The sequence below is a fragment of the Scardinius erythrophthalmus genome (assembly GCF_964197995.2).
Source record: "Scardinius erythrophthalmus genome assembly, chromosome: 13".
Lineage (NCBI taxonomy): Eukaryota > Metazoa > Chordata > Actinopteri > Cypriniformes > Leuciscidae > Scardinius > Scardinius erythrophthalmus.
In genome coordinates, this window is record NC_138233.1 from 37,449,650 (window position 1) to 37,468,258 (window position 18,609).

At 38.3% G+C, this 18,609-nt stretch overlaps 1 protein-coding gene across 2 annotated transcripts in view; it reads right to left on the reverse strand.

Moving 5' to 3' along the window:
- znf185 (zinc finger protein 185 with LIM domain) overlaps positions 1-16,516 on the reverse strand; it is a 17,117-nt gene extending 601 nt beyond the window's left edge. Inside the window, exons 1-24 of one of the 2 annotated variants that reach the window (XM_081383281.1) lie at positions 16,444-16,516; positions 14,734-14,784; positions 14,303-14,432; positions 14,110-14,220; positions 12,864-12,896; positions 12,719-12,778; positions 12,493-12,540; positions 12,304-12,384; positions 12,085-12,165; positions 11,713-11,769; positions 11,417-11,479; positions 9,642-11,330; positions 9,439-9,501; positions 7,796-7,855; positions 7,372-7,455; positions 7,011-7,061; positions 6,886-6,921; positions 6,747-6,797; positions 5,759-5,818; positions 5,473-5,499; positions 4,532-4,600; positions 4,394-4,444; positions 3,323-3,394; positions 38-140 (exon numbers count right to left, since the gene is read on the reverse strand). In XM_081383281.1, coding sequence (XP_081239407.1) covers positions 38-140; positions 3,323-3,394; positions 4,394-4,444; positions 4,532-4,600; positions 5,473-5,499; positions 5,759-5,818; positions 6,747-6,797; positions 6,886-6,921; positions 7,011-7,061; positions 7,372-7,455; positions 7,796-7,855; positions 9,439-9,501; positions 9,642-11,330; positions 11,417-11,479; positions 11,713-11,769; positions 12,085-12,165; positions 12,304-12,384; positions 12,493-12,540; positions 12,719-12,778; positions 12,864-12,896; positions 14,110-14,220; positions 14,303-14,432; positions 14,734-14,743 — 3,090 coding nt within the window. In that variant the 5' untranslated portion in view covers positions 14,744-14,784; positions 16,444-16,516. The remainder of the gene's footprint in view (positions 1-37; positions 141-3,322; positions 3,395-4,393; positions 4,445-4,531; positions 4,601-5,472; positions 5,500-5,758; positions 5,819-6,746; positions 6,798-6,885; positions 6,922-7,010; positions 7,062-7,371; positions 7,456-7,795; positions 7,856-9,438; positions 9,502-9,641; positions 11,331-11,416; positions 11,480-11,712; positions 11,770-12,084; positions 12,166-12,303; positions 12,385-12,492; positions 12,541-12,718; positions 12,779-12,863; positions 12,897-14,109; positions 14,221-14,302; positions 14,433-14,733; positions 14,785-16,443) is intronic. The other variant, XM_081383282.1, reaches the window with a different exon arrangement.
- Between the last annotated feature and the right edge of the window lie 2,093 nt (positions 16,517-18,609).

Consider the following 18,609-nt stretch of genomic DNA (forward strand, 5'->3'; position numbering starts at 1 on the left):
GCGGAGTCTGGGGAAGAAAGCGGATATGGGATCTTACCTTAAAGCAGGACGGGTGACAGGATATGTTCAGGTGTTCGATGGTGATCTTAGCGTCGTTTCCCACCGGCTCTCCACAGTATGTGCATGGCGTCACATCTCCACTGAAGACAACATGAGGGCGTTAGTTTGGGCTCATGTGACTAACTAAAAAACACTTTCTATGAAGACAGTGCTTATTATAAATTATAGCTCCATAAGTATTACTATTTTATAAATCTATTCATTAAGACCTATACTGCATTATAAGAACAGTTATAGTTACATTTATATAATTTTTATAATTACTTATGTCATGCAATTAGTAATTAGTCGTTTGGTTCCATGAATGCATTTATAAAGATGCAACCTGCAATGCTATAATGTTATTATATTATAGTTACAATAACTTTTTAGTAATTCAGATTTATTTCTGTCAAATAAGTGAATATATTGTTATAAATAGCCGTGTTGTGTTCTTATAAATACGTATTGTGAGTGATAATACAGTTACTAACTCGATAAACGCATCATTAATGACTTTAAGTGAAGACATATGCAGTTTTCCTAAAGCAAATGTTAAGAAATCATGAAGATGAGCTCATCATACATTTTAAGTTGTTTACTTGTAAACGCAACTAATGAACAATAATTCTTGTAATAAAAGAAAAACTGAAATAATTGAATTAAAAAAGAAAAAGCATGACATAAGTAATTATAAAAATAATATAAATGTATCTATAACTGTTCTTATAATGCTCTTAATGAGTCTTTATAAATATATTAATAGAATAGTAATACTCATAAGTATATAGTTCATTATAAGCATGGGCTTCTAGGAAAGTGTTACCAAAAAAACGTCCATTCACTCCCTCACACCGCTAGTGCATCAGTGACGCTAGCACTGGCTCTCAGTTTCAGTCCATTCTCATGTTGGAGAACCGAGACCGATTCCTAAATCCCAAGAATCGTCCTGTTTTCATTTGATGAATGAACAAATCAGCGCCTCCCATTCAATAAATCGCAGGAAGCTTTGTGCTTTATTTTTTATATGAAAAAGTCTAACTTTTCCCATTCTGCAAATGTTTATGTCAAACAATAAATGTGTGTTTGTGTCTCTGTAATGTGTGTGACAGATGAACCGGTCATCTCCTCCTCTTTACTACAAGTTACAGCAGCAAATCAACATCAGTGAACATCCGAAGATGCAGAACATCTCACTGAACTCAGTCATGTCTCGTGTAACCGACTCAGTGTTTCAGCCGCCGAAACACGTCCTGAAACTAATTTCACCTCAGAAAAGCCATTCAATGACCATAAACTCAATGATTAACACGAAAAATACCTCTAGAGCATTATTTTGATATTTTGACATTATTTGGAGCACTATATTGCATATTCACTATTTTTTCTTAACCCATTCTTCAATATTTAATGCATATTTGAACACATCTGTAATGTTAACCATCATTTAAACATTTATGGTATCCAAAAACATAATTATGTTGTTAAAAAGTAATTATTATAAAAACTTTCTTATGTGTAATTTAAGTGCCTATACAAATCAGTTTAACCTTTAATAGTGATGTACCAACTGGGGTTCCCTGTCTAGTTTACAACATTAGTTGAGAGAGTTTCTGTACTGTACCTGTATATCACGATTAATCAATCTTGAACTATATCGGAACTGAATCGAATCGTTAGCTTGTGAATCGCAATTTAATTGAATTGTGAAAAGCACCCAGCCCTAATAACAGTCTGTATAATCATATATAATACTATATTGTGCATTTCCCACAAAAGGCATGAATGTGCGTGTGTGTGCATTTCTGGAGCTGCTGTATGTTCAGTGGTTATAAAGGTGTACCTGGAGTAGTGGCGTACTGTATGTTCAGTGGTTATAAAGGTGTACCTGGAGTAGTGGCGTACTGTAGGTTCAGTGGTTATAAAGGTGTACCTGGAGTAGTGGCGTACTGTATGTTCAGTGGTTATAAAGGTGTACCTGGAGTAGTGGCGTACTGTAGGTTCAGTGGTTATAAAGGTGTACCTGGAGTAGTGGCGTACTGTAGGTTCAGTGGTTATAAAGGTGTACCTGGAGTAGAGGCGTACTGTAGGTTCAGTGGTTATAAAGGTGTACCTGGAGTAGTGGCGTACTGTAGGTTCAGTGGTTATAAAGGTGTACCTGGAGTAGTGGCGTACTGTAGGTTCAGTGGTTATAAAGGTGTACCTGGAGTAGTGGCGTACTGTAGGTTCAGTGGTTATAAAGGTGTACCTGGAGTAGTGGCGTACTGTATGTTCAGTGGTTATAAAGGTGTACCTGGAGTAGTGGCGTACTGTAGGTTCAGTGGTTATAAAGGTGTACCTGGAGTAGTGGCGTACTGTAGGTTCAGTGGTTATAAAGGTGTACCTGGAGTAGTGGCGTACTGTAGGTTCAGTGGTTATAAAGGTGTACCTGGAGTAGTGGCGTACTGTAGGTTCAGTGGTTATAAAGGTGTACCTGGAGTAGTGGCGTACTGTATGTTCAGTGGTTATAAAGGTGTACCTGGAGTAGTGGCGTACTGTAGGTTCAGTGGTTATAAAGGTGTACCTGGAGTAGTGGCGTACTGTAGGTTCAGTGGTTATAAAGGTGTACCTGGAGTAGTGGCGTACTGTATGTTCAGTGGTTATAAAGGTGTACCTGGAGTAGTGGCGTACTGTAGGTTCAGTGGTTATAAAGGTGTACCTGGAGTAGTGGCGTACTGTAGGTTCAGTGGTTATAAAGGTGTACCTGGAGTAGTGGCGTACTGTAGGTTCAGTGGTTATAAAGGTGTACCTGGAGTAGTGGCGTACTGTATGTTCAGTGGTTATAAAGGTGTACCTGGAGTAGTGGCGTACTGTAGGTTCAGTGGTTATAAAGGTGTACCTGGAGTAGTGGCGTACTGTAGGTTCAGTGGTTATAAAGGTGTACCTGGAGTAGTGGCGTACTGTATGTTCAGTGGTTATAAAGGTGTACCTGGAGTAGTGGCGTACTGTAGGTTCAGTGGTTATAAAGGTGTACCTGGAGTAGTGGCGTACTGTATGTTCAGTGGTTATAAAGGTGTACCTGGAGTAGTGGCGTACTGTAGGTTCAGTGGTTATAAAGGTGTACCTGGAGTAGTGGCGTACTGTAGGTTCAGTGGTTATAAAGGTGTACCTGGAGTAGTGGCGTACTGTATGTTCAGTGGTTATAAAGGTGTACCTGGAGTAGTGGCGTACTGTATGTTCAGTGGTTATAAAGGTGTACCTGGAGTAGTGGCGTACTGTATGTTCAGTGGTTATAAAGGTGTACCTGGAGTAGTGGCTGCTGGGACTGCTGTAGTTGTAGCTGGAGGATGTTGAAGACACGTAGTCGGAGGAGCTGCTGTGTGAGGGAAGAAGGGAATATGGTAGATGACACTGTACTGATCCAGCATGATATATAACAGTCATGATAAAAACAGGTCACAGTCCAGACAGCAACACAGGCTGCGTTCACACTGTCAGTCCAAATCCGATTATTTGTGTATCCGACTGAAATCTGATCTAAAATTACTGATGTCCACACCCAGATCCAGTACACGTGGATTCCTCACGGCCCAGATGTGGGCCGGATCTGGGCCGACACTGTTGCTGTCCGGGAACCGTGTATCGCAACTGCTCAGATCAGATTTGTGTGTCCTTGCATCTCTTTCGTTTTCTGGATTATCTGCACTGGTTTCTATGGCCATGATGTTGAGTTGGTAGGAACATGGCAATAACACCAACAGCAGCAACATGGGGTTTGCAATAGAGATGTTGTCTTGTTTCACAGCATGGACATGTGTAGCCGGCGCTGGACTACTGTGTTTCCTGAGGCTGAGTGGCTTATTCTGCACTAGTCTCCGTCGGTTCACAAATACGTCTCCGTTATAGTGTCATTTTCTGCTCGTCCGGCTCTTTGCAACAACAACACAGCATTGCCGGCGAAACAATTTCCTATAACAATGTTTCCTATAACAACATCTGATGTTCATGTTTTACGTGGCGTGAGAAAGTCACATAAACCACGTAAAATCCTATCAGAGCGTTCAGACTGATACAGATTTACAGAAATGCGATTTGAATAGGATTTCAAAGCACATATGAATGAACTGTAGCTCGAAACAGATTTGTAAAAATCGCATTTCACATTAGCTAATTCTGATCGGATTTCAATCGGATATGCACGGATTTCTTCACCCATGCATTTCATGGTCATTTTGATTCAGATTTTTTAAATATTTCTATTACTTTTGTATCAAATGCAAGCCATTTTTTGTATTGTGTTGAGTGTTAAATCTGGATCCTGAAGCAAACCAATTGAGAATCGAATTATTCAAAGAAAGTAATGCCTTCAGCTTACCTGTCATCGGGCAGTGCATTATTCACATATTCCTTAACAAAGACAAACCCCCTAGAAAACAGAACAAAGGAGATCAGGCATTCAACAGGACAACAATAATCCGGTTAAACAATCGGCTCTCGTTGGAAGAACACTTACTTCCTGGACTCAGATTCGGGTAACTTCTCCGGGACCGAACTCGCCACTGTTTTAGAGCTGGTTTTGTTACTACAAGACAAAACAGTGAGTTTGTGAGTGATCTGGTCTCAGCACGACACACACACACTATCACACGACTGTGAAGCTTCTCCTGTACGTTTATGTAAATCATGTGTAATCACGCATAACTGTTTAGTTTGACTGCAAACATGCGATCTATGGTGAAGATAGGAGAGAAAGGCGGCATTTTTAAAGTGTCCATATTTCAGTGAGATCCTTGAAGAAACAATGAGTAACACAAGACATAAAGCAGGGCTGCACTTATGTAGATGTTATCCTAGTGAACCTGGCCTAGATTTCTCCAGTGCTGAACAGGAAAAGCTAGTTTAACCCTTTTAACCAATATATGAGTATTACATGATGGTTTTACTGTAAATACTTCTTAACCCTTATTTTAAAAATGCCTGACATTCCTTTTATTTATTTTTTATAAATAATAACCTCTATCAAGACTTCAAAGAGCCCCCATAAGTGTGTAAATGCAAAGATTAAACATTATAAATGAGGGTGGAAACTTTCTTGCACAAAATGTGCAATAAATCTGGAAGTTAATATTATACAAGTAATATTTGTAAGAACATATGCTCTCAATAATTATTATTTTTATTGAAAAACATACAAATATGAATCTTGAATCTCAAAATGAATAATGTTTAATTCATTTATTATATCAACACACCCAGTTTATGTTGATAAGAAAGTTTGACAATAAAAAGCAATGATATAATTACATCAAAAGTATCAAATGATGTGAAAGCATCTTTAGTTTTCTTCAATTACCCATATGAATAGTCGGATTTGCTTGCATTATTGTTTTGGGAAGTTAAATAGTGAGCGATAAAACAATGTTTTTATGAGTTATCAAAGACTTGTCACTTTACCTGTCCATGGCTGTGCTCCAGTCGCTCCTGTGAAGAAAGAGTGCAGTGTTATTCCCCGAGAGCGAGAGCACACATGTGAACGAGCGCTCGACAGTGTGTGTGAGAGTGTATCTGCCGCTCAGGTGCAGTGTTAGGGCTGGGTTTGGGTTTGCCACTTCCACCTCCGGCACTTTAACCCATTATCTTATTGACTTTTCATAGCAAAGATCTCAATGCAAACAATATGAATCAACACAGACATGATTCTCAAGAAATGAATTGTGCTAGTAATAATTAAACGAATTACCTTTTAGTGTCAAATGGAACGACATCTTCAGCCAAGGAAACCAAAGCATCTTTTGGCAAACTATTAATAAAATACAAAACATCTAGATTAAAATTACTGGTTAATCAAATGCATAGTGTATAATGACATTCTGAACTTTAATATTATAAACAGGGCTTGACATTCACTTTTTTGCTCATCAGTCACTGTGGATGGTGGTTTTCTAAAGTTACGAGCCACTCAGCATTTCCACTGGCCACAATTTTGACATCGATGCCATTGGGAAAAACTCCCATATAGATATTTGTAATATTATCGCATAATTTGGCGGCAGGAATATTAGGCTGCTGTCACTTTAAGAACTTACGCACGGATCCATTATACTGTTACACGTGTGTTTTCTTTCTCAACTGTTTACATTCACTTAAAACAGAGCTGAATGTGTTTACGTGAATACTCGCCAAGACCGGCATTTTGACATTATTTGAGTGTATTTGACAGTTTAAGGGCAATAAACAGTGAAAAATAGCTCAATTTAGTCCTGAGAGGCAGCTTTATGTGTGTGAACTTTGGGTACAAAGACCCATCAAAATACACAATCTCACGCTGAAATTCAAGCCCTGTAACAGCAACAATATTCATCCGGAGCAAATGACTGGAGTGAGTGAGGAGAGGCGGGTTTGTGTGTCAGAGAGATCATGAGAGAGAAAGAGATGCTGGTATCCTGTATATATATTCTGTGGAAAATTAGCGTTTCAGATATTCCAGTATCGATATGTAATGAAAAATCGATATTTTTGACAGCACTACATTACACTTAGTTCATTATTTCAGATCCTTTTTAAAGACTACTATTGAAAGTGTTGAAAGCTAAAGTGTCAAGTAGGAGTGACTGTTACACGGCACTGCTGAAATACACACGCATTTGGCGTGTTGGCGTGTGTTAATGTCAAGCCCTGATTATAAATTAAATTAAAAATAGTCCATGTGAATTGATTTAAACACTCACTTAGCAACCAAGTCTATAGGATTCTGAAAATCATTGAGTTTATCTGTGGAACTGAACATTAAAATATACACTATTATGACAAACTGTATCATGGCACACATAATGATCATGAAGTTATCAAACTGATCTGCAGAATCACCTCGGGTCCAGCACAGGAGGACGGTACCATTGAGGACTGAGAGACACAAGCAGACAGAGAGAGAGACGTGAACACACAAGACTGATAAACACTGGGGATACACACGTTCACGTCAGATTCATTACCTCTTCGTGGGCTCACCCTCCGTCAGTAATGGATCGAACACATCAGCTGAGCTGAAACATAAACCATTTCACACAGATTTAATGGTGAGCTCAGGAACATATGCAAAGTGGACGCGTGATGTGTTGAAAAGCTTTAAGTGTGCTGAGGCTGTAGTGTGTACTATGATCAACACATGTACCATCTCTAATATAGCAAATAGATCATGAGAATCTGTGTATGTTTGGGTGGTTTTTATGACAACTTCTGAGAGAAGGAATATGAAACTATTACACTTCAATGGTTCGGTGAGCTTCTTTTATACTGCTTTTGAACAATTCTTCAAAGTAATGAAGAAAAGGTGAAGATGAGCAGAATAATCACCTGGTGGTTTTAGTGCTGAAGGGAATAAGATCGTCAGCAAGCAGATCCAGACTGTGTTGTGTTTTCTCCGTCTTAGGAAGAGGACTAGAGGAGAAACATCCAGATCATTCAACGACTCGTTCTATACTAGTAGATTTTACCCATGTAAATAATGTGTTGTGTTAATAATTACTGCATTATGCCATCTCAAGCATTATAAATACATGTCAATATACTATAAGTGATTTGACAGGTTGTGAACTGAAGTGTCAAAGTCTATAGTAGAATTTAGCCTCAGCATTCGGTTCAACTCATTTTATACACATATTTCTATGAAGCATCCATTTTTGCAGAATGGCCATAACCTCAGCTTTGCATATTACACTCCTCAGGGGTGTATAATATAATGTAAATAATAAGTATAACTGCACACAGCCCCTCTCACCTGTTGTCCATGAGCAGATCCCGACTGAGCAGATCTATTCCTGGATCCACTTGGCCAGAACTGAGGGAACAAGAAATAGAGGAATGATCTCCTAGAGTCAGATTCATCATCAAGTCTCTGATAAAACTCTTGTGTCCTCTTGTGGTCTATTACAGAACAGCACTTTTTAAAATGCTCTTTAAAGTCATGCCAGCAGACTTATTGCTACATAATTATAACATGTCGGGCAAATATTCAGAGTAGTGAATTAGGCTACAGTTTCAGCCCTGTTACAGTAAAACATTTTGAAATGATACCTGACACTAAAATTCTGCTAGCATCACTTCCAAAACAAAATATTAACCCACCACAGTTATCACTGAGTTGAGCTTATCAATGCTGTGATTAAAAATAAAAAAACTAAGAAATTGGGCTTCTTTTAACCTGCCGCGGGTTGATTTTATAGGTGTGTAAACGGTAATAGGCTAATGTGACATATCTTCAAAACGCGGCAGTAAAATTGTTTCATGTGAGGTGTGCATTTAGTATGGGACGTCTCCTATAAGAACTTATGCGCCAGAGAAACGATCGACGGCGCCGCCATCTTAGAGTATTGTCTTTGAACTTTCCGTTTTTGCGGTCGCTCTGTATATTTCTATGGCGCTGCTGTCCAGGAGTAATTAGCTTTTGAAGTGGATTTACTTAATGTAAAGTTAACGAAAGTTATCATGAGCATTGTAATGTTTAAAGCAGATGTCTTAACAAATGTCAGTAGACCAGGAAGATTTTAAAACGAGCAGTTCATTCATATACGCAAGATTGCTGTGAAAATACATAGGCTACCGGAAGTTAAAAGACGAGCGCAACGCTGAAAAGGGGCGGGGCTACATATTTTCTTCTACTTGTTATAGGGGTATTAAGTGTAATAATGTGACATATCTCCAAAACGCGGCATTAAAATGATTTCACATGAAGAATTGACCACTCGTTTTTAAAAAAAAATTTCGCTAAGTAATTAATACATTATATTTCAGATTGTTTTTTGCCAAACCCATCACACGTCTTCAGAACACTGAAAATATTAAGCATGGGATCGTTTTATATTTACACCCTTTATTAAAGCTTGAAAAAAGGGTCACGTAGGCTATATAAACACGCACAAGCAGGGCATTTAAACTCCTTTCGTGTTTGAAAAAAGAAAGAAGGTCATACGGCTTCAGAACAACACCAGGGTGAGTAAACAATGACTGAACTTTCATTTTAGGCCTTTCCTTTAGAAAAGAAATGGAAAACCATATAAAGCATAACAACGAACCTATTGTTGGTAGTATAGCTGTACAAACTAAAGCACTAGCCTATTTTCTCTGAATATGTTTGTGCATGAAACTAAATGCACATTTCCACAATTATAACTAATGCTGCTTATGGACAGTGTATCCATATTCATATCTCTAAGAGTGAGTGTGTGGATCTGACTGCATTTTACTATCACACTGCAATAAATGGACATGACAGTGGGGTCAGAGGTCAGCGACAATATCAGCACACTCACTCATTAATACTGTATGGTATATGAAAGCCCTTTACACATGAATGACACTGAGATTAATGAACGTAATCTTTATATGACGGGGATATTATATATTAATGGGATCATCTTGTACCTGGCCGGCTCTGTGCTGAAGGATATCAGTGTGTCGGACAGCTCGATCAGGCTCTTAGCACTGCTAGGGATTCAAGAAACATCAGGAAAATGCATCAACAGAATGTAGTGCTGGATGAGTTTATCTATAGACACATAGGCTTATATATTTACATTAGATATGCAATGATTTAAATTCAGTTAATATGAATATTTAGAGCAAACCTGTTCTCTGGAACCGGCTCCGGCTTGGATTCAGATGCTGGTTTTGTTTGCGTCACTGGTTTAGGTTCTGATGTGGGTTTAGGATCAGTTGCTGTGTTAGTTTGTGTCGTTGGTTTACTTTCAGCTGCTGGTTTAGTTTCAACTGGTTTAGTCTCAGTTACTGTCTTAGTTTGTGTCGTTGGTTTAGTTTCAGCTGCTGGTTTGGGTTCAGGTGCTGTTATAGTTATAGTTGGAGGTTTAGATTCGGTTGCTGTTGTAGGTTTAGTTTCAACTGGTTTAGGATCAGTTGCGGTTTTAGTTTGTGTCGTAGGTTTAGTTTCAACTGGTTTAGGATCAGTTACTGTTGTACTTTGTGTGGTAGGTTTAGTTTCAGCCACTGGTTTAGTCTCAGTTACTGTCTTAGTTTGAGTTGTTGGTTTAGTTTCAGCAACTGGTTTAGGTTCAGTTATGGGTTTAGTCTCAGTTACTGTTGTACTTTGTGTGGTAGGTTTATTTTCAGCCACTGGTTTAGTTTCAACTGGTTTAGTCTCAGGTACTGTCTTAGTTTGTGCTGCTGGTTTACTTTCAGCAACTGGTAAAGTTTCAACTGGTTTAGTCAGTTTAGGTTCAGATGCTGTTGTAAGTTGTGTGGTAGGTTTAGTTTCAACTGGTTTAGTCTCAGTTACTGTCTTAGTCTGTGTTGTTGGTTTAGTTTCAGCAACTGGTAAAGTTTCAACTAGTTTAGTCTCAGTTACTGTCTTAGTTTGTGTTGTTGGTTTAGTTTCAGCAACTGGTTTAGGTTCAGATGCTGTTGTACTTTGGGTGGTAGGTTTAGTTTCAACTGGTTTAGTCTCAGTTACTGTCTTAGTCTGTGTTGTTGGTTTAGTTTCAGCAACTGGTAAAGTTTCAACTGGTTTAGTCTCAGTTACTGTCTTAGTTTGTGTTGTTGGTTTAGTTTCAGCCACTGGTTTAGGTTCAGCTGCTGGTTTAAGTTCAGTTGTGGGTTTAGTCTCAGTTACTGTCTTAGTTTGTGTTGTTGGTTTACTTTCAGCCACTGGTTTAGGATCAGTTACTGTTGTAAGTTGTGTGGTAGGTTTAGTTTCAGCAATTTGTTTAGGTTCAATTGTGGTTTTAGTCTCAGTTACTGTCTTAGTTTCAGTTACTGTCTTACTTTGTGTTGTTGGTTTAGTTTCAGCAACTGGTTTAGGTTCAGTTGTGGGTTTAGTCTCAGTTACTGTTGTAGTTTGTGCTGTAGGTTTAGTTTCAACTGGTTTAGGATCAGTTACTGTCTTAGTTTGTGTTGTAGGTTTAGTTTCAGCCACTGGTTTAGGATCAGCTGCTGGTTTAGGATCAGCTATTGTCTTAGTTTGTGTTGTTGGTTTAGTTTCAGCAACTGGTTTAGTTTCAACTGGTTTAGGTTCAGTTGTGGGTTTTGTCTCAGTTACTGTTGTAGTTTGTGCTGAAGGTTTAGTTTCAACTGGTTTAGGATCAGCTATTGTCTTAGTTTGTGTTGTAGGTTTAGTTTCAGCCACTGGTTTAGTTTCAGCCACTGGTTTAGGATCAGCCACTGGTTTAGGTTCAGAAGCTGTTTGTGTTTCAAGCGCTGGTTTAGGGGCAGGTGTAGTTTTAGGTTCAGATTTAGTTTCAGGTGCGGCTGGCTTGACCTCCTTCACCACTGGTGCAGTTGGTTGTTCAATGCTCGATTTAACACTGTAAATACAGTAAAATTGCAATTGAGACCGTGTAAAACAAGAAATAAGAGCCTGCAGTTGTATGACAGATGTTGAGTAGTTTACCTTTGCTGAGGCACAGACTGCACAGATGCCTTAGTGTCATCATCCTCGCCACTGATGACTACCCTACAATCACGTCAATCATATGCACAAGGAATGAGGATGAGGGCAAACGTAATAAAATACAGGGGTTATACAGTGGGACACTTGAACTCATTGCTCATTTTTATTAATGGAAACATATACACATAATGATTAAGCTTAATTTCTGCCATATCATCAGCTGTGCCATTTTACCTCTTTCAACCCTATTTCATTTAGTCAGTTTGTCCTGTTTAACTCAGAAATTTCCCACATACCTTTTGGCTACAAAGGATGTGCTCGTCTCATCAGAGTTGTCTGGTTTCTCCAAAGATCTGGAAATATTAGATGTGAACATTGTGCAGTGAGGGATGGAATGTGCATTCATCCTAACATTTTCACCAATTACTAGTGGTATCTCCTATCCAGACCCCCCCCCCAAAAAGTGGCGATACTCTCTCAAGATACAACAGCTGTTATTGGAGAGATACACATATTTACTTTATTTAGCCCTAAAGGGAACATATTATCACCTAGAGTGCAGGACACAACCAAAAATAATGGGATTACCCTGGTACATTTCCAAAAAAAACATTTCATCTCTGTATTTCAGAGATTTCAGAAGACATATTTTTTAACAAGGCACTTACCCATATTTCTTTGCAGCAGATATTACATACGAACGGCGATTTGATGCCGAACTTCTCAGCACACCGATGGCAGCCTCTTTTCTACACACACACACACACACACACACACACACACACACACACACACACACACACACACACACACACACACACAACAGAAAGGTTATTTTATGAAGAAATCATCTTGGATTAATCCGCTTGTAGTGTGTGGACTCTCACCGCTTTTCCATTTCTTCTGGATCCAGAGCTGGTTCAAAGAGCGCTGTCTTTTCATTGCTGGGCCGGATCGTGTGAGGGGCTCTGGGAAATTAATATTTATGGAAATAAATCTTATTAAGGTGTTCTAAAAATGAGCTCAAATGCTTTAAATGCGTGACCCATACGCTTGAGTGTTTTCAGCTCACTTACATTTTCTTGTAACTATCAGATGGCTTTTTGGTGAAGCTATTCACTCCGCTAAGGGAGGAGAAACAAACAGCATACTATTAAAATTCATGTACTTGACCACATCTTATATTAGCAATGCAGTTTATTTGCAAACAAACTACATCTGTATGAATGTAATCATGAATATGATGTTCTAAAGTCAATAGAAACTAGTATGGTTTCTAACATGAAAAGCGAATGCTCTTACGCATATCCATTGGTGGAGGGAGTTGATGTGGGCTTGGTATCGGTTTTTCTGAAAACGCCTCTGCAAAAGTAAATCACACATGAGGGAAAGCGATACACACGCAGTGTTAACCAAACTCACTCGATAGACTGAATATTCTCATTACCTGATTATGTATCCAGATGTTGGTGTTTTTGGTCTGTGAAATTGAAAATTGAAAAATAAATATTGCCATTTTTAACATGTAAACAGACAAATTTTAGGGTTTACATCACAGATTTATTGACCCTATCCTCCATTTTCTACAAGCCATATCTCCTAGTATCAGTTATCCACTACTTAAAAAGCACATAACCTTACACTAATAGACACTATTTTTCACTTTCTGTCCTCTTTCTTCTCATAGAAAAACCAGCTAGACAATTATCAACCAGGCTTCAAAAGCAGATGTTCAATAGACACCTCGCTATCTGTCAACAAAGCCCTGCAAGAGCTTCCTCTCAATCATTCATCCTCATTCTGCTGTGGCAAGATAGTCTTGGACACAGTAATTCACCAGGGGCCTCATTTATAACCGCTGCGTCGCACAAAACAGGCCCTGACAGAGGCGTACGCCACTTCCCACGCATAAGTTGTGATTTATAAAAACTAACTTGATGAGAAAATTCACGCACATGCACGCAAACTCTGCGCCATGCGAACGAACATTTGAGACGGAGCCGCTTGGCAACACCTATGGTGACAACAGATGAAGGAAAACCACTTTAACATTCATTATGACTACTAATCATAAACATAGTGCATGTTCACAATAAGAGTTTAAATAAATAAAATAATGATTTAAACTCTGTTTTACATCTGATATACACATTTATATGCCATTCTCATTAATTGAGTTAAGCACTTAAATTACATGAAATCATTACCGAGAAGTTAGAAAAAAAAAATTATTTTCTAATAAATAGAAATATTTGTAGTGGATGCAGTGCTTTTGAACACTTTTTCTGTGGCATGCTGTGTTTTAATGTTTGCTTAACACATGATAATATCAGAAATAATGGCCTGAGAAAATATTTTGATGGGTATAGCGCCATAGACCTCCATTCATTCTGCACTCGCCTGCGAGCGCCCCCGCATGGACAGAGACGTGTTACTGCAGCCAGTCCAGAAACCGGAAATAAGCAGAGAGTGCCAATTCTCTTCCTATTAGACATTCTCTGGTGTCAACTAACTGCTGGCGTACCTCAGGGTTCGGTTATCGGCCCCTTCCACTTCTTGAAATACACAACATCGATGTGACCTATCATCTAAACACATCGATTTTCACACTCACACTGGCAATTCCACATTGGCTCTGGCCTGCTAATTGAATACATGTAAATGTAGAGCTCATGGAGAGTAACAGCACATACTTCTCTGTGTCGGATCCGGGCTGGGGCGCCGCATTAACCGTGGGTGAAGATTCAGAAACAGGTGTTTCTTCAAACACACCATTTGAGCGGGTTGCTCGCACCTCAGCGACCCTAAAAGGGAGAACGTGTTAGAAATATTGCATTGTGAACTTTTAACTTAGGGTAGTTTTTCAAGCTTTGTTTCTTTTTTCACCATGGTTTCTCCTTCTTCTCCTCCTCCTCTCTCTCAAGCTTTGCTTGCTGTTGTCTCTGAATCCAGCTGGCGTCTCCTTTCAGAGCGGTGCGGACCTTTGTGGTCCGTAAAACCGACTGTCTGTCCCCCTCTGAAATCAACAGAAACATGAAGACATCTTTTGAGATCTTATTTAGTTTTTCAGGGGCCACTGCTTCAGGGGTAATACACGCAGTTGTTTGAGTATTTAAAAAAAAGAAGTATGGCTGAAAGTTGAGTGTGTTAAGCAATGTGTGACATGCGGCACGACAGGATTTGATGCTGTGACGCAGGACATAATTGTTTTGGTTGTAAGAGTGGAATGCCATGAATTAATAGCTGCAGTTTATGAACAAACGCTGAGACTCAATAAGATAAGACAGTGAATTGAAACACTGGACGCTGTAACGTACCTTTAGACATTGTTACTGTCAATCAAGTGAAAGATTTTCCTGAGAAGACACCTGGATATTAGAAAGACATAAAAAAAATTATTCATTGTCTTTAATTTTTCATTTTCATGTTGTAAAACTTGCTTTGGAATGCATTGACAATATGATATGCATTGAGACTGATATATGAAGATATAAGAATTTTAACGAATTTGTAATAAATTACAATATAAAAGATTTTAAATTGTCATAACTGACCCCAGACTTTTGAATGGTGGTCTATGTATATTAACCCATTTAATCCCACTGCTAACTTCCATTTTTCTATAATTTGTCATTTTGTCATCATTTTATTTGATTATTTGTGCCGTACTGCTGCATAGAAATGCTATTTTGTCCTTTTTGAAAGTGAGCCTTCTTTGTTAATGGAATAAAACACTCATTTCAACAATTTAACCCAGTCTTTGAACTAATTGCTGGAGGATTGTGGGTTTATAAATGTATTAACACCATAGACCTCGACTCCCTTCGTTCTACTACCGGTCACATTTGTGACCAGACAAAAAAAAAAATTCATGGAATTTTCAATCATTTTTTTGACATAATTGTTTAATATCCTTACAAATACCATACAAATTAATATATGTAATCTGTGGGAAACATTTGGAATTAAATGGGTTCATATTAATTATTATAATTGAATTGGTCTTATTGCTGGAAGCACTGCATATTTTGTAAATAATGTAGGCACACTATTTATTAAATAAAGGCGTATTGTTGGCAAATTAGACAATCACCTACACAAAAAGAAATACTCATTGTGGGAGTGTCACAACTTTTCTTCAAGAAATTCCCACGAACTGAAAAATTCATTCAGGTAATTCTCCAAGAAACTGACAGATTCATAGAAAACAGGGAAGCTGAGGAACCGTGTTAATGGCAGTCTCAAAGAGTTTCAGTCACATACACCATATTACTCAAATAATTCATTCCTTACTACATCATGAATATCAGTTTATTTAAAAGATTTATTTTGAACCTAGGAAATACATCTTGGGATCTGTAACACTGAACCATTATGCAAAATTCCTGAGTTTCTTTTCTAAACCATGTAGAAGAGCCTGTCCATCCAGGCAAAACACACACACACACACACACACACACACACAGTCTCTCTCTCTTTGAAAACCATGATTTCCAACCATCTGATCATATTTACATAACACTTTCCTTACGTTATATCCTGAACATTAACTCACCTAAGTTTGATGACACCATTCATTAATAATAGTATTATTATTAGCAGGATTTGTTGTAAAACTGACTTCAAAAATCAACCACCCTTAGTGTCCATAATTGTTTGTTTGGTTTCCAAATGAATATCCCAGTGTGAACATAAAGCCCAACAATCCTCCTGCACCACGGTGACACAACATGACCTTGATGAGTCAACAGAGCTTGAGCAAGAGGAAACATGTCTGAATAGTGATCGTGACAGTGACAGTGTGAAAGCCAAATCAACGATATATGAGGGCAAAAACACTTTCACTGCGCCACACATCACCGTACAGATGACACCAGCAGATATACATATATATATATAAGAAACTGAAATAAAATGTCATCTTAAGCTTGCAATACTTCAGATAAGTCAAAGATTTGCCAACACCAAAAAGCCATATTAGAAAGAAACAGTTTGTGGATCTTAATGAACATGAAGAGAGGACTTACCTGATGAATATGAGTTAAGCTGCAGTCGAAGGCAGATGCACTGGTGATTTCAGCTGACTGATTGAGAGCTCTCACACACACACACACACACATTGAGGGAGGTGTTGCAGGTACGGGCGTAGGCACAGACCTGCCCAGCCAGTCGGGTAGGCCAACCAAACCTATAGGTGTGTACCTGCATGTGTGTGTGTGTGTTTCTATGTACTTCATGCTTTGGTGTGATTCTCTCCCACCTTTATTTGTTGAATTCTGTTTTATCTGTGTTTCAATACAGGCAAACCTGAGAGCAATTACTGGAAGCAATCATGACACTGGTGTCCAGAGGGATGGTGCGAGACCATAAAGAGGGACCGTTCTAGAAAAGCTCCCAAAAATAACCACTCGTTTTTTAATTATTTTTCTTTGTTAATTTTCATAATAATTTCATAATGTATTTTGTAAAGTCAGAGTATGTTGTGCATGTGTGCTGATGAGAGCTGGGAGAGTTATATATTTTTCTTAGAGGTATGTGTGCAATGCAACGTTCACTGAGAGATGTCCACTGATGATGATACAGTGTAGAGTTGGTATGTTCTTTACAAGCAAAGGAATGTTTTTCAGCTGATGCAAATGTACCACTAATGTATACACTGAGGAATAGTTTCTCAATGTGGAAAGTGGATTGTACCATGTGTAAGCTTTAGGTATACGTTCCAGTCTAAACATAAGCAACATGTTTTTCTACCTTACAAGAAGGTTGTGAGTCGCTCAGTGGTGTATATAAGCTCAATCTTACTGTCCCACCTCAGAGAAACAGAGAGGCGTGACGGGGTGAGAGGAAAGAGGAACATAGAGAAACCATTTACAGCGGGCATGATGGGGTGAGAGGAAAGAGAAATGGGGAATAGAGAAATCTGGAATGAAGACCACCTCTCATGTATGCCTGTTTCTCTCTGTCTGATACATGTATAACATAATAAATAAGAAATTTCTTGGCAAAATATCTGGTGTAGCGTCCGTGATTCAACAATAATGGGGAAAGCATGAGCAGTCTTGATGATATCACAGTCCTAAATACGTGCATCAGTACCAATATTAAAATGTTGTGTAGGTTTTAAATAAAGGTTTTGAATGTATGTGTGCTGTGTGTACACTAGTGTATTTTGAATTTATGTACACAATTATGTATATTTACATTAAATTCTAGACTCCCCAATATATAGTTTGTAATTTAAAAATATATTTGTTGAAACGTGTATTTTTTATACAAATAAACAATCTGTATTTGTAAACAAAGTGTTAAAATTATTAAATATATGAAAAATAAATAGTTACCTCAACTGTTGGGTTACTTTTAACCCAGTGCATTGGGTTAAAATAATCCACAGTTGGGAAGGTGCTATACCACCCCATAGTTGGGTTACTCGTTGGGTTATTTTTAACCCAGCATTATTAAGTGAGTAGACTTGCACAGTTAGGGCAGATCTTATGAAGGGGAACCGGTGTTAAGTAAGTCCTGTAAATCAACAAAGTTTTGCTCATGATTTGCTATTGTGACGCCTCAAAGACGACGCTGGAACAGACGGATAACCTCTCCTTCAAGTCTTTCTCCCTTTAAACAGAAGAATCAAAGGGATCATGTAACCCCTCTCACCCGGGTCCTTCACACCCCGCATCTGTCACTAGAGCGCCTATTGAGATCAGAGGAGTGAGGTTTACTCGCACAGCAACTACTAGCTGGCCTCCGTTACACTCAGAGTGTTTCCTTTAGAAGAGCTTCAGAGATTTCTAAAAATCATTATTAGGTAGATTACATTTCTGTGAAAATGATATTTTAAAACATGCCAAATTCTTAAAAATGCTTCACAGGTTTTAAATGTAACTAAAGTTCTGATTTAATGACCCTGTTGTGCTGCAAACGTGTTTCAAATGAACAAATGAAAAGGTTTTCCCGAGGTTATTCTCACATCTGGTCTGCAGGAGGAGCAGCACAACAAACATTTTTGACATTTTTCAGTCTTTATTCAAAATTCTTTAGTGAAACCGAAGAATCTAAGGATTCTCAATAGCAACGTGTGTGTGTGTGTGTGTGTGTTTTCACACATGTGTTGTGTTTTATTCTCTTTATTTTTTAAACAATTTAATTTTTATAATTTACATTACTAGTAATTTATGTAGTTGCGATGT